The sequence below is a fragment of the Ranitomeya imitator genome, chromosome 6 (assembly GCF_032444005.1).
Source record: "Ranitomeya imitator isolate aRanImi1 chromosome 6, aRanImi1.pri, whole genome shotgun sequence".
Taxonomy (NCBI): domain Eukaryota; kingdom Metazoa; phylum Chordata; class Amphibia; order Anura; family Dendrobatidae; genus Ranitomeya; species Ranitomeya imitator.
The window spans coordinates 139,682,555-139,697,376 of NC_091287.1; the positions used below are offsets into that span (position 1 = coordinate 139,682,555).

Consider the following 14,822-nt stretch of genomic DNA (forward strand, 5'->3'; position numbering starts at 1 on the left):
GTAATTACTCGTTACAGCTGTTAGTGGACATGTTTTCTTGGCAGTCGCACAGGCCTCGGATTCTGTAATGACCGTGGGGCTGGCAGAGCTGGTGGGAAAACGGCAATATCAAGTAAAGCACATAGCCTTGTGTAATAAATGGGGGTATGGTTTTATTCCCTGTCAAAAAAGATGGGACATATCTATGTGTTATTTCTTCAAAAGTTCTTCTGACCGTAGTTGGGTTTTCAAGTAATGAAATGTTTGTGTGTTGCTTACACAATCTTATTGTAGGGTTTGTGTAATAGCAAGAGACCTATATGGGGCGAATGTAAATCATTCACGGGATGTCAGGAAACCCTACGGGCAGAATGCCAAGAATAAAAAAGTGGCCAATAAAGTGTCTGATGTCATGTGGGGACAATCAAATCCAAACCCTCATCCTTGGAACGTGTCCTTACTTTACAGAATGCGGCTTTATCAATGATGAAATATTTGTGGAGCTGGTGAATGCACTCAGTCAGTATAGTGATTATGAAGATGATGATGATGGAGACGACAATCAGGATGATGAACACGATGAAAAAGAAAAAGATCATGAAGATAGCATAGACGGTAAATATAACGGTTCTCTGACTTTTTGTTGTGTGTGTATATAAATTTATATTATACACACGATGTAGGGGCTGATCCTCAGCAATGTATCACTATTCAGGACATTTCAACAATATCACTTACTCAAATGCTTGGTGCAGTTTTGATAAAATTCCTGTTTTCTCTGCTGTAGATGTAGCAGTTCTCTGAATACTGAGTTGTGTATAACCCCGCCCACACCACTGATTGACATCTTGCTGAGTACGAAAGCTGCCAGTCAGTGGTGGGGGAGGGATTACATAATTAGCCTGACTGGTTTGCATATGAGACCTAGTCCTGCAGTGATAATCTCCTGCTGATAAAACACTGATTATATTGAAACTACAGCACACCTCCTAATAAGTGACGCATCCCTGCAGTCGGGTTTTCTGCTTCTACATTATCTGCTCTCCTATTTAAATAGTGAAAACCTGCTGACAAATTCCCTTTAACCCCTTCCTGACCTTTGACGCCACGTAGGCGTCATGAAAGTCGGTGCCATTCCGACCCATGACGCCTATGCGGCGTCATGGAAAGATCGCGTCCCTGCAGATCGGGTGAAAGGGTTAACTCCCATTTCACCCGATCTGCAGGGACAGGGGGAGTGGTAGTTTAGCCCGGGGGGGTGGCTTCACCCCCTCGTGGCTACGATCGCTCTGATTGGCTGTTGAAAGTGAAACTGCCAATCAGAGCGATTTGTAATATTTCACCCATTATAACGGGTGAAATATTACAATCCAGCCATGGCCGATGCTGAAATATCATCGGCCATGGCTGGAAATACTAGTGTGCCCCCACCCCACCCCTCCGATCGCCCCCCCCAGCCCTCCGATCTGGCCGGTACACTGCTCCGGCTCCCCTCCGTCCAGTGCTCCGCTCCCCCCCCGTGCTCTTGTCCGCTCCCCCCGTGCTCCAATCACCCCCCCGTGCTCCAATCACCCCCCCTGCACTCCGATCCACCCCCCACCGGTGCTCCGTTCCACCCCCCCGTGCTCCATTCCAGCCCCCCCGTGCTCCGTTCCACGCCCCCCGTGCTCCGTTCCACCCCTCCCGCACTCCGATTCCCCCCCCCCCGTGCTCCGATCCCCCCCCCCCGTGGTCCCCCCCACCCCATCATACTTACCGATCCAGCCGGGGTCCCGTCCGTCTTCTCCCTGGGCGCCGCCATCTTCCAAAATGGCGGGCGCATGCGCAGTGCGCCCGCCGAATCTGCCGGCTGGCAGATTCGTTCCAAAGTGCATTTTGATCACTGAGATATAATCTATCTCAGTGATCAAAATAAAAAAAATAATAAATGACCCCCCCCCTTTGTCACCCCCATAGGTAGGGACAATAAAAAAATAAAGAAATTTTTTTTTTTCCACTAATGTTAGAATAGGGTTAGGGTTAGGGTTAGGGGTAGGGTTAGGGCTAGGGGTAGGGTTAGGGCTAGGGGTAGGGGTAGGGGTAGGGTTAAAGCTAGGGGTAGGGGTAGGGTTAGGGTTAGGGCTAGGGTTAGGGTTTCGGTATGTGCACACGTATTCTGGTCCTCTGCGGATTTTTCCGCTGCGGATTTGATAAATCCGCAGTGCTAAACCGCTGCGGATTTATGGCGGATTTACCGCGGTTTTTCTGCGCATTTCACTGCGGTTTTACAACTGCGATTTTCTATTTGAGCAGTTGTAAAACCGCTGCGGAATCCGCACAAAGAAGTGACATGCTGCGGAATGTAAACCGCTGCGTTTCCGTGCAGTTTTTCCGCAGCATGGGCACAGCGATTTTTGTTTCCCGTAGGTTTACATTGAACTGTAAACTCATGGGAAACTGCTGCGGATCCGCAGCGTTTTCCGCAGCGTGTGCACATACCTTTAGAATTAGGCTATGTGCACACGGTGCGGATTTGGCTGCGGATTCGCAGCAGTGTTCCATCAGGTTTACAGTACCATGTAAACATATGGAAACCAAATCCGCTGTGCCCATGGTGCAGAAAATACCACGCGGAAACGCTGCGTTGTATTTTCCGCAGCATGTCAATTCTTTGTGCGGATTCCGCAGCGTTTTACACCTGTTCCTCAATAGGAATCCGCAGGTGAAATCCGCACAAAAAACACTGGAAATCCGCGGAAAATCCGCAGGTAAAACGCAGTGCCTTTTACCCGCGGATTTTTCAAAAATGGTGCGAAAATATCTCACACGAATCCGCAACGTGGGCACATAGCCTTAGGGTTAGGGTTGGCATTAGGGGTGTGGTTATGGTTAGGGGTGTGTTGGGGTTAGGGTTGTGGTTAGGGGTGTGTTGGGGTTAGGGTTGGAATTAGGGTTGTGGCTACAGTTGGGATTAGGGTTAGGGGTGTGGGGGGGTTAGTGTTGGAGGTAGAATTGAGGGGTTACCACTGTTTAGGCACATCAGGGGTCTCCAAACGCAACATGGCGCCACCATTGATTCCAGCCAATCTCGTATTCAAAAAGTCAAATGGTGCTCCCTCACTTCCGAGCCCTGACGTGTGCCCAAACAGTGGTTTACCCCCATATATGGGGTACCAGCATACTCAGGACAAACTGCGCAACAATTACTGGGGTCCAATTTCTCCTGTTACCCTTGTGAATCAAAAAAAATGCTTGCTAAAACATAATTTTTGAGGAAAGAAAAATGATTTTTTATTTTCACGGCTCTGCGTTGTAAACGTCTGTGAAGCACTTGGGGGTTCAAAGTGCTCACCACATATCTAGATAAGTTCCTTGGGGGGTCTAATTTCTAAAATGGGGTCACTTGTGGGGGTTTCTACTGTTTAGGCACACCAGGGGCTCTGCAAACGCAACGTGACACCCGCAGACCATTCCATCAAAGTCTGCATTTCAAAAGTCACTACTTCCCTTCTGAACCCTGACGTGTGCCCAAACAGTGGTTTACCCCCACATATGGGGTATCAGCGTACTCAGGAGAAACTGGACAACAACTTTTGGGGTCCAATTTCTCCTGTAACCCTTGGGAAAATAAAAAATTCTGGGCTAAATAATTATTTTTGAGGAAAGAAAACGTATTTATTATTTTCACGGCTCTGCATTATAAATTTCTATGAAGCACTTGGGGGTTCAAAGTGCTCACCACACATCTAGATAAGTTCCTTTCGGGGTCTAGTTTCCAAAATGGGGTCAATTGTGGGGGGTTTCTACTGTTTAGGCACATCAGGGGCTCTGCAAACGCAACGTGACGCCCGCAGAGCATTCCATCAAAGTCTGCATTTCAAAACGTCACTACTTCAATTCCAAGCCCCGGCATGTGCCCAAACAGTAGTTTACCCCCACATATGGGGTATCACCATACTCAGGAGAAACTGGACAACAAATATTGGGGTCAAATTTCTCCTGTTACCCTTGGGAAAATTAAAAAATTCTGGGCTAAATAATTATTTTTGAGGAAAGAAAACGTATTTATTATTTTCACGGCTCTGCATTATAAACTTCTATGAAGCGCTTGGGGGTTCAAAGTGCTCACCACACATCTAGATAAGTTCCTTTCGGGGTCTAGTTTCCAAAATGCGGTCACTTGTGGGGGGTTTCTACTGGTAAGCCACATCAGGGGCTCTGCAAACGCAACGTGACGCCCACAGAGCATTCCATCAAAGTCTGCATTTCAAAACGTCACTACTTCACTTCCGAGCCCCGGCATGTGCCCAAACAGTGATTTACCCCCACATATGGGGTATCAGCGTACTCAGGAGAAACTGGACAACAACTTTTGGGGTCAAATTTCTCCTGTTACCCTTGGGAAAATAAAAAATTGCAGGCTAAAAGATCATTTTTGAGAAAATAATTTTTTTTTTTTTTTCATGGCTCTGCGTTATAAACTTCTGTGAAGCACTTGGGGGTTCAAAGTCCTCACCACACATCTAGATTAGTTCCTTTGGGGGTCTAGTTTCCAAAATGGTGTCATTTCTGGGGGATCTCCAATGTTTAGGCACACAGGGGCTCTCCAAACGTGACATGGTGTCCGCTAATGATTGGAGCTAATTTTCCATTTAAAAAGCCAAATGGCGTGCCATCCCTTCCGAGCCCTGCCGTGCGCCCAAACAGTGGTTTACCCCCACATATTGGGTATCTGCGTACTCAGGACAAACAGGACAACAATATTTGGGGTCCAATTTCTCCTATTATCCTTGGCAAAATAGGAAATTCCAGGCTAAAAAATCATTTTTGAGGAAAGAAAAATTATGTTTTATTTTCATGGCTCTGCGTTATAAACTTCTGTGAAGCACCTGGGGGTTTAAAGTGCTCAATATGCATCTAGATAAGTTCCTTGGGGGGTCTAGTTTCCAAAATGGGGTCACTTGTGGGGGAGCTCCAATGTTTAGGCACACAGGGGCTCTCCAAACGCGACATGGTGTCCGCTAACAATTGGAGCTAATTTTCCATTCAAAAAGTCAAATGGCGCGCCTTCCCTTCCGAGCCCTGCCGAGTGCCCAAACAGTGGTTTACCCCCACATATGAGGTATCGACGTACTCGGGAGAAATTGCCCAACAAATTTTATGATCCATTTTACCCTACTGCCCATGTGAAAATGAAAAAATTGAGGCGAAAAGAATTTTTTTGTGAAAAAAAAGTACTTTTTCATTTTTACAGATCAATTTGTGAAGCACCTGAGGGTTTAAAGTGCTCACTAGGCATCTAAATAAGTTCCTTGGGGGGTCTAGTTTCCAAAATGGGGTCACTTGTGGGGGAGCGCCAATGTTTAGGCACACAGGAGCTCTCCAAACGCGACATGGTGTCCGCTAACGATGGAAATAATTTTTCATTCAAAAAGTCAAATGGCGCTCCTTCCCTTCCGAGCCTTACCATGTGCCCAAACAGTGGTTTACCCCCACATGTGAGGTATTGGTGTACTCAGGAGAAATTGCCCAACACATTTTAGGATCCATTTTATCCTGTTGCCCATGTGAAAATGAAAAAATTGAGGCTAAAAGAATTTTTTTGTGAAAAAAAAGTACTTTTTCATTTTTACGGATTAATTTGTGAAGCACCTGGGGGTTCAAAGTGCTCACTATGCATCTAGATAAGTTCCTTGGGGCGTCTAGTTTCCAAAATGGGGTCACTTGTGGGGGAGCTTCAATTTTTAGGCACACGGGGGCTCTCCAAACGTGACATGGTGTCCGCTAAAGAGTGGAGCCAATTTTTGATTCAAAAAGTCAAATGGCGCTCCTTCCCTTCCAAGCCCTGCCGTGCGCCCAAACAGTGGTTTACCCCCACATATGAGGTATCAGCGTACTCAGGACAAATTGGACAACAACTTTCGTGGTTCAGTTTCTCCTTTTACCATTGGGAAAATAAAAAAATTGTTGCTAAAAGATAATTTTTGTGACTAAAAAGTTAAATGTTCATTTTTTCCTTCCATGTTGCTTCTGCTGCTGTGAAGCACCTGAAGGGTTAATAAACTTCTTGAATGTGGTTTTGAGTACCTTGAGGGGTGCAGTTTTTAGAATGGTGTCACTTTTGGGTATTTTCAGCCATATAGACCCCTCAAACTGACTTCAAATGTGAGGTGGTCCCTAAAAAAAATGGTTTTGTAAATTTCGTTGTAAAAATGACAAATCGCTGGTCAAATTTTAACCCTTATAACTTCCTAACAAAAAAAAATTTTGTTTCCAAAATTGTGCTGATGTAAAGTAAACATGTGGGAAATGTTATTTATTAACTATTTTGTGTCACATATCTCTCTGGTTTAACAGAATAAAAATTCAAAATGTGAAAATTGCGAAATTTTCAAAATTTTCGCCAAATTTCCGTTTTTATCACAAATAAACGCAGAATTTATTGACCTAAATTTACCACTAACATGAAGCCCAATATGTCACGAAAAAACAATCTCAGAACCGCTAGGATCCGTTGAAGCGTTCCTGAGTTATTACCTCATAAAGGGACACTGGTCAGAATTGCAAAAAACGGCAAGGTCTTTAAGGTCAAAATAGGCTGGGTCATGAAGGGGTTAACCTTTTTAAGGACCCAAAAATTGTTAATTTTTGCACTTTTGGTTTTACCTCCCCTTGCTGCAAGAACCATAACTTTTTATTTTTTTTATTTTTCTGTGAACTTAGCCTTATGAGATCTTGTTTTTTGTTGGGTGAGTTGAAGTTTTGAATGCCACAATTCATATTACCATTAAGTGTACTGGAAAACGGGAAAAATTCCAAGCGCTGTGAAATGATGAAGAGAGAAAACAAACAGCTTTTTGGGGGGAATTTCTAGTGTTGCATACAATTTTTTTTTTTCTCTCTCTCTGGCCTTTAACAAATGATTTTAATAATTTTGAAAGGGGGTGACTTAATCTTTATACAATATTTCTTTAAAGCGTGCAACTTCTTCTCCTTACCCTTCCACACCCTCCCTCTACATCTCTCCTTTTACTATATTTTTTTTTACCCCTTAGAGAGCTTGAATCTGTGATGGTTTGATCACTTATAGCATATGCTGCAATACCCCAGTACTGCGGCTTATAATGACACTAGCTATTGAACCCGTTCTACGTTCGGGTGGCAAGCATTTATATTGGTATATGGTCTCCATCCTGGTATGTGCTGCTCCATCCTGCGTCCCCATCCTGTCATGAGATGCTCCATCCTGCGTCCCCATCCTGTCATGTGCTGCTCCATCCTGCGTCCCCATCCTGTCATGTGCTGCTCCATCCTGCGTCCCCATCCTGTCGTGCTGCTCCATCCTGCGTCCCCATCCTGTCATGAGCTGCTCCATCCTGCGCCCCCATCCTGCCATGAGCTGCCCCATCCTGCGTCCCCATCCTGTCTTGTGCTGCTCCATCCTGCATCCCCATCCTGTCATGTGCTGCTCCATCCTGCGTCCCCATCCTGTCATGTGCTGCTCCATCCTGCGTCCCCATCCTGTCATGTGCTGCTCCATCCTGCGTCCCCATCCTGTCATGTGCTGCTCCATCCTGCGTCCCCATCCTGTCATGTGCTGCTCCATCCTGCGTCCTCATCCTGTCATGTGCTGCTCCATCCTGTGTCCCCATCCTGTCATGTGCTGCTCCATCCTGCGTCCCCATCCTGTCATGTGCGGATCCTGTGCACACGCTACCTGATTCCTTTCCGCCGCCATTTTCTTGGTCCTCCTGCTGCCGGCATCGGCGCCTGCGCAGTCCGCGCTTTCCGGCGCCATTTTCTTGAAGACACACTGCAGGGAGTCAGGGGGCCTATCTGCAGTGTGTCTTCAAGAAAATGGCGCCGGAAAGCGCTGAGTGCGCAGGCGCCGATGCCGGCAGCAGGAGGACCACGAAAATGGCGGCGGAACGGAATCAGGTAGCGTGTGCACAGGATCCCGCCCTCATTACGCTGTGGCACTTCATGCCACAGCGATTTCTTACTTTTAGGCCCCCTGACTCCGGGCCATGAATTTCTCCTTGCTCCTGCAATCGGCGCATGCGCAGTCCGCGCTTTCCGGCACCATTTTCTTAAAGACACACTGCAGGAATCGGCGCCTGCGCAGTCTGCGCTTTCCGGCGCCATTTTCTTGAAGACACACTGAGGTCCCCAACAAAATGGCGCCGGAAAGCGCGGACTGCGCATGCGCCGATTGCAGGAGCAGGGAGAAATGGCAGCGGAAAGGAATCAGGTGGCGTAAGTAACAAATAGCTGTGGCATGAAGTGCCACAGCTTCATGCCACAGCAATTTGTTACTTGCGCCACTTGATTCCTTTTCGCCGCCATTTTCTTCGTCCTCCTGCTGCCGGGATCGGCGCCTGCGCAGTCCGCGCTTTCCGGCGCCATTTTCTTGAAGACACACTGCAGTGTGTGTTCAAGAAAATGGCGCCGGAAAGCGCAGACTGCGCATGTGCCGATTCCGGTAGCAGGAGGACGAAGAAAATGCCGGCGGAAAGGAATGGCGTAAGTAACAACTTGCCGTGGCATGAAGTTCCACAGCGTAATCCATGCGCAAATATGTGCACGGTGTCCCCCTGCTCCCGACCCTGCTCCCGGCAGTCCGCGCCTTCCGGCGCCATTTTTTTTCCCCCTGACACTCTGTAATGTAACGCTAGGAGCGTCGCGCCTGCACAGTCTATAAAGGCTTCGGACAGAGTGACGCTCCCAGCGTTATATTATAGATTGCGGTTCTCCTATGAAGCTGTTGCTGAGGAGGAGTGTGATGGCAGATTGTGGACCTTTAACAGACCCCAGCTGCCATTGTAACCAATTGGATCTACCAAATTGCATTGTGGGGGGCAGATGGTATCTGGGGTGCACAATGGCATGCTTTATAAGCTGCCCTCATACATTGACAGTGGCAGGTAAATGGATAGACTGCAGTGACCGGTGCTAACTCCGGATGTTGCGGCTGCACGCAGATACCAGCTTTGTAACAGCCACAACCTGTCCATTATGAAGCAGTGTCCCTGCCACGTTCATATATTCGTGAGAGACCTATGACATAAATGTACGTCACTATGGAGTTAATGGCTTTGAATGTTTGGACTGGAATATCCTCTTTATTTTCCTACAGACAAGGCGGCTCGTCTACCACGGAAATTTCCATCAGATAAAATCTTTGAAGCAATATCATCCATGTTTCCTGATAAGGGAACTACTGAAGAGTTAAAAGAGAAGTAAGGAAAGCTATCATTCCTCATACATCAGATGAAATCTATATTGGCGCTCAAGGCAGATTTCAGTCAAAGACATTGCTTACAAATAATATAGGTACAGAAGAGTCTGCATGGAGCGTCTCGTGCTCACCCCCTCCGTGGTGCCAATTCTACAATACCCATATATCCAATCTAGGATGGTCTTGTATCTTGTATTCTGACACTGAATGTGACATTGTTTTTCCTATCAGATACAAGGAATTAACAGAACAACAGTTGCCAGGAGCTCTACCTCCAGAATGCACCCCGAATATCGATGGACCAAATGCAAAATCTGTACAAAGGGAGCAGAGCCTACATTCATTCCACACTTTGTTTTGTAGGCGCTGTTTCAAGTACGACTGTTTTTTACATCGTAAGTGCAAACATAGGAATCGTTTAACCAGTACATGTAGTGAGCGGTTTTCTTATATGGTACTGTAAGCAAAAGATGACTTCATAGTCGTCAACATGTGTGGATACATCGGAGTGTGATTTTAAAGGTGTTGTCTAGAACTTAATGTATCCAAAGAACTGGTTATTAATATTCATCAGTATTAGGTTGGTGGGGGTCCTAAACCTGGTACCCCAACAAATCAGCTGGTTGCAGCCTAGATGTACCTGCTGTGGATAGGGGAGGAGTGGGTCACGAGGCAGGAGTCTGCTTCTGCGACTTATACCTATGCCTCGCTGTGAAAGAAAATTAATATTCACTGCTCCCCACGCCCAGAGTCCATCTCATGTTTATGCACTGAAGACGGCGCCAAGACGTGGGAGGGACTATGAGTGTGTGGAGTACTGAATATTCATTTTCTTTAATGCCGGGCACACTGTTAGCTGCAGCAGTTGGCTTCCTGCAGCGGCTGGGCGATCACCTGTGCCCGCTATTATTAAAGAGAATGAATATTCACTGCTTCCCATACCCATGGGAGTGGAAAGCAGTGAATATTCATTCTCTTTAATAGCAGTCACACGTGATCGCCCAGCCTCTGCAGGAGCTGGCAGAGGGAAGATAAGTAGAATAGTTTGTTTTTATGTGGGCAGCATGATGGGGGGGCCATGCGTACCAGGACGGGATGGAGGGCCATCTTACGTTTTCATCCACTAACAAGGAATCCAGCACTCCAGGTGAAAATTATGCAGTTTAGCCAGTCAATGAACTGTGTACAGATGTGATGTTTTTGTGTTTCTTGCACAGCTTTTCATGCCACTCCAAATACATACAAAAGAAAAAATAATGAGGGTGCAAATGATGGAAAACCTTGTGGACCCAACTGTTACCAACTTTTGGTAAGCCAATTTATATGTTTGTTTGTTTTTTCATTCGTTTTTTGAGATTCAGTAAACTGCTAAATGCCTACACAAGGTTAGATTGCCATTTACTGAACATTGCAATTAAGGCAACAGTTAAAATGATGTTCATCTTTTATAGGAAGGAGCAAGAGAATTTGCTGCCGCATTGACAGCAGAGAGGATAAAAACCCCACCTAAGCGTCCTGGTGGTCGGCGAAGAGGAAGACTTCCCAACAGCACCAGCAGACCAAGCACACCGACCGTTAATATTTCAGAATCAAAGGACACAGATAGTGACAGGGAAGGCGACAATGAAACCAGTGGGGAGAGCAATGATAAAGAAGAAGAAGAAAAGAAAGATGAGACCTCCAGCTCCTCTGGTATGTGAACCTTTTGATCCTGAGTATGAGCTGCTCTGAGTCGTCAGGTATTGAACAGTATTTTTCTTTTAATTTATAGAAGCGAACTCTCGTTGCCAAACACCAGTCAAACTGAAGCCAAATATTGAAGACCCCGAGAACGTGGATTGGAGTGGAGCTGAAGCTTCTTTATTTAGAGTTCTCATTGGCACCTATTACGACAACTTCTGTGCAATTGCAAGGTTGATTGGTTCAAAAACTTGTCGTCAGGTAATTCTACATAAGTACTTAAATCTACCTTAGGAGAGCAATAGTGTGACAGATGTCTTCTAGAAAGCTGGTGATGCTTATCCATAGTCCTATTATGGAGCACTGGTCAAGGGGTTGTCTCAAGTTGGGTAACAGGAGCGTACCAGTTCTCATCTTGCTGCTTGCTTTGAGGCTGTGCGCACTGGTTCCCACCTTCCTGCTTGCCTTGAGGTGGTGATCACCATTTCCCACATTCCTTATTGCCTTGAGGCAGTGCGCACTCTTTCCAACCTTCATGCTTTCCTTGAGGTGGTGATCACCATTTCCCACCTTCCTGCTTGCCTTGAGGCATTGCGCACTCTTTCCAACCTTCATGCTTTCCTTGAGGTGGTGATCACCATTTCCCACCTTCCTGCTTGCCTTGAGGCTGTGGGCACTGGTTCCCACCTTCTTGCTTGCCTTGAGGCAGTGCGCCCTGGTTCCCACCTTCTTGCTTGCCTTGAGGTCGTACGCACTGGTTCCCACCTTCCTGCTTGCCCTGAGGCAGTGCGCCCTGGTTCCCACCTTCTTGCTTGCCTTGAGGTCGTACGCACTGGTTCCCACCTTCCTGCTTGCTTTGAGGCTGTCTGCCCTGGTTCCCACCTTCCTGCGTGCCTTGAGGTGGTGATCACCATTTTCCACCTTCCTGCTTGCCTTGAGGCAGTGCGCACTGTTTCCAACCTTCATGCTTTCCTTGAGGCGGTGCGCTTTCTGATGTTTCACCATCCAGGCCACTGGCGCGTGGTTGCATTGCTGGCTCACACTGCACTTTCTGATGGGCCTGATTTTCTGCAGCATTGGAGGAGAGCAGTGCAATTAGATCTGACCATCTTCAGTTTGTAATAGCTGCTCTCCTTGCCTAAGAGACTGGCTACCCCTGTTTAGACAGCAGCGGTGGCCAGTAATTTAGACAAAAAGTAAACAAAAACATTAAAAATGCCTCTGTTCTTGAGAATGGAGAGGATTTTTCCATTACAAAGTTCATTGTTTGTACAAGTGCTTTGTCTTCAGTAGGTAACATTACGAGATCACCCCTTTATGTGTGGCTACAAAAGTCCTACAGTGTATTTGGTATCGTAATTTACGCTTACTCTGTGAGTTTGCTGACTCTGTTGCAGGTGTATGAGTTTAGAGTAAAGGAATCTAATATCATTGCTCCAGTTCTTGCTGAAGATGTAGATACGCCACCAAGAAAGAAGAAACGGAAACACAGGTAATATTTTTTTAGATGCACTGAAGATATACAGTTATTCTTAGCTGAGGCTTGATGAGATATTGGGCATCTACTAGATGTAAAGGATGTATTTTTAATTTTTAAGAGGACCTCTCGAGTCTCCCGAACATGTCAGTAAATACCCATGAAACCGCATCTCTACATTGTAGCAGGGCTCTGATAATTTTCCTGTGAATGTGTGAACAAATTGATGTAATTCCCCTTGTTAGTAAGGCATGTCCCCCTCGGTGCTGAATGAAAGATGTCAGACTGAGTAGCAGCGCGATCCGCAGACAGGGATAGGTGATTCGGGAAGATGAGATACTTACATTTGTATATTTATACCCATTTGCCCAGAAGAAAATATATTAGATCACTTGTCAAAGGTAAATTCAATGACTGGGTTTAATTTAGATGAAGAAGAGGCCACTGAGGATAGTGTAAGATTTGCCTCGCTCTATGAAGCATCTTTTCTCATGGTGGCGACTTCTTATTTTTATTTTCTCCCTTCCAGGTTGTGGGCCGCACATTGCAGGAAAATCCAGTTGAAAAAGGGTATGTCCTGTGTATATGGAGCCTTTAGATTGGTAGCTTATATTCCGAATTTGATGTCTTTAGCTGGTAAAATGGAATCTCCCAATCGCTTAATTGCGCAAAACAGACCTTTTAAATGAAGCATGATGATTGTTATGGGGAGGGGAGACTGCTTGGTGGTCTGCATTCCCGAGAACTAGCTACTTCTATAAGCCTTGAGGGTTGTCCGGCTTTGGGACTCGAGGCTGCAGTCACTCTTTGTGACTTCAAGACTTGCCAATGGTGTCTCTGGTGCTGGGAACGAGTGGTCATGTGACCACAAGTATGCAATGTGCATACTTCCTGCCACAGTCCAACTAGTTGTGCTAGGCCGTGCATGTCTAGTCGACAAGTGACCACATACATGCAAATTGCATTCTTGAGTCATGCTTCCAGTGCCGGCAATGAAGAATTCTTGCATTGTGTGCGCTGTGAGGATTCAGAAGTCTGCAGCCCTGTATCATAAGACTGGACAACTCTCTATCATCAGGGGTGTTCATAGCTGAAAATCCTGTAATAAATTCAGCCAGATTTTCTACCGACCTCGACCAGCAGTACGATCCATGCTCTGTATTCGCTCGTGCGGCACCTTTATTATTCCTTATTCATTTCATTCAAGGATGAACATTTTTAAATTGCCAAATGATTTCTCGCTCTACATTGTATCTTTCCACTTTGTTTTTGCAGATGGCTCTTCTAATCACGTTTACAATTACCAGCCTTGCGACCATCCTCGCCAGCCCTGCGATGGCTCCTGTCCCTGTGTAATTGCACAGAATTTCTGTGAGAAGTTCTGCCAGTGCAGCTCCGAGTGTAAGTTAAAGGGTAAAAACACATTTTCAAGATTTTGATTTTACAATTTAAACGCTTTGAATGTAGTTTTCCTCCTTTATGTAACACGAACTGTCTTTATGCAAAGGCCAAAACCGGTTCCCAGGATGTCGGTGTAAAGCGCAGTGTAACACCAAGCAATGCCCATGTTACCTGGCTGTGCGGGAGTGTGACCCAGACTTGTGTCTCACGTGTGGTGCTGCCGACCACTGGGACAGCAAAAACGTCTCCTGCAAGAACTGCAGCATTCAGCGAGGATCCAAAAAGGTCAGTCGCCTGCTTAATGTCCTTTATTCATGAGGGAATGCAGTGAGGTGCGGCTCTCAGTAAGCGGACGGGCTGGTGCCCTCACATGTTCAGCAGCATCAGGGCTGTCCGAAGTCCACCAGCCACGTATCTACACGGGTGGAAAGAATTCTGTAAGGAAAAGTCCCTCTATAATGTGAGACTGGTTAGTGACGCTGTGTTTAGTGGTTGTCCCGTACTGTAATATTGATGGCATTACCATTGCGACCTGGTACAGCACAATATCCCGCTGCAGTTGATGGACCTGTGCCGGTCTGATCCGCAGCTGATTTGTGGTGTCTGGTGTCGCACGTCCATCGATCTGGTATTGATGAGCTATGCTTAGGTTAGGGTCACATCAGCATATAAATAGGACGATTGCTATCTGATTTTTTTTTTTTTTTATCCGATAGCACTTGGACTAGTTATTCAATGGGACAGTGCTGTCAACATTTTTTTTTTACTGGCAGAGTCTGGCTGTCAAAAAAATTTGCTTTGATTTCACTCTGAGATCGAAAGATACCCATTTAAGTCTGTGGGTGCATGGAGTGCAGTCCAGTTTCCCTACACTTACACAATGGAGAAGATGGAGAAATATTGTTTTCTTACAGTGTGCTCTGCTTCGCTCATCTGAGAGAATCTGATCACACTAAGCAGATACTCTGGTCAGACTCGGATCAGAGTGCAATTAGCATAATCGACCTGATTTGCTCGATTGAGAGCTTCTACGTCGTGTGACCCTGCCTTGGCGTAGGCCATCAGCCT

General features: G+C 46.2%; 1 protein-coding gene across 2 annotated transcripts in view; it reads left to right on the forward strand.

Annotated features, from left to right (window-relative positions):
• The window catches only part of EZH2 (enhancer of zeste 2 polycomb repressive complex 2 subunit), an 84,115-nt gene that overhangs the window by 44,667 nt on the left and 24,626 nt on the right, over positions 1-14,822 (forward strand). The window contains exons 6-15 of one of the 2 annotated variants that reach the window (XM_069730159.1): positions 448-594; positions 9,095-9,197; positions 9,428-9,591; positions 10,414-10,505; positions 10,648-10,888; positions 10,968-11,137; positions 12,274-12,368; positions 12,883-12,923; positions 13,629-13,754; positions 13,861-14,039. In XM_069730159.1, the coding sequence (XP_069586260.1) occupies positions 448-594; positions 9,095-9,197; positions 9,428-9,591; positions 10,414-10,505; positions 10,648-10,888; positions 10,968-11,137; positions 12,274-12,368; positions 12,883-12,923; positions 13,629-13,754; positions 13,861-14,039 (1,358 nt within the window). Of the gene's footprint in view, positions 1-447; positions 595-9,094; positions 9,198-9,427; positions 9,592-10,413; positions 10,506-10,647; positions 10,889-10,967; positions 11,138-12,273; positions 12,369-12,882; positions 12,924-13,628; positions 13,767-13,860; positions 14,040-14,822 lie in introns of both variants that reach the window. The other variant, XM_069730158.1, reaches the window with a different exon arrangement.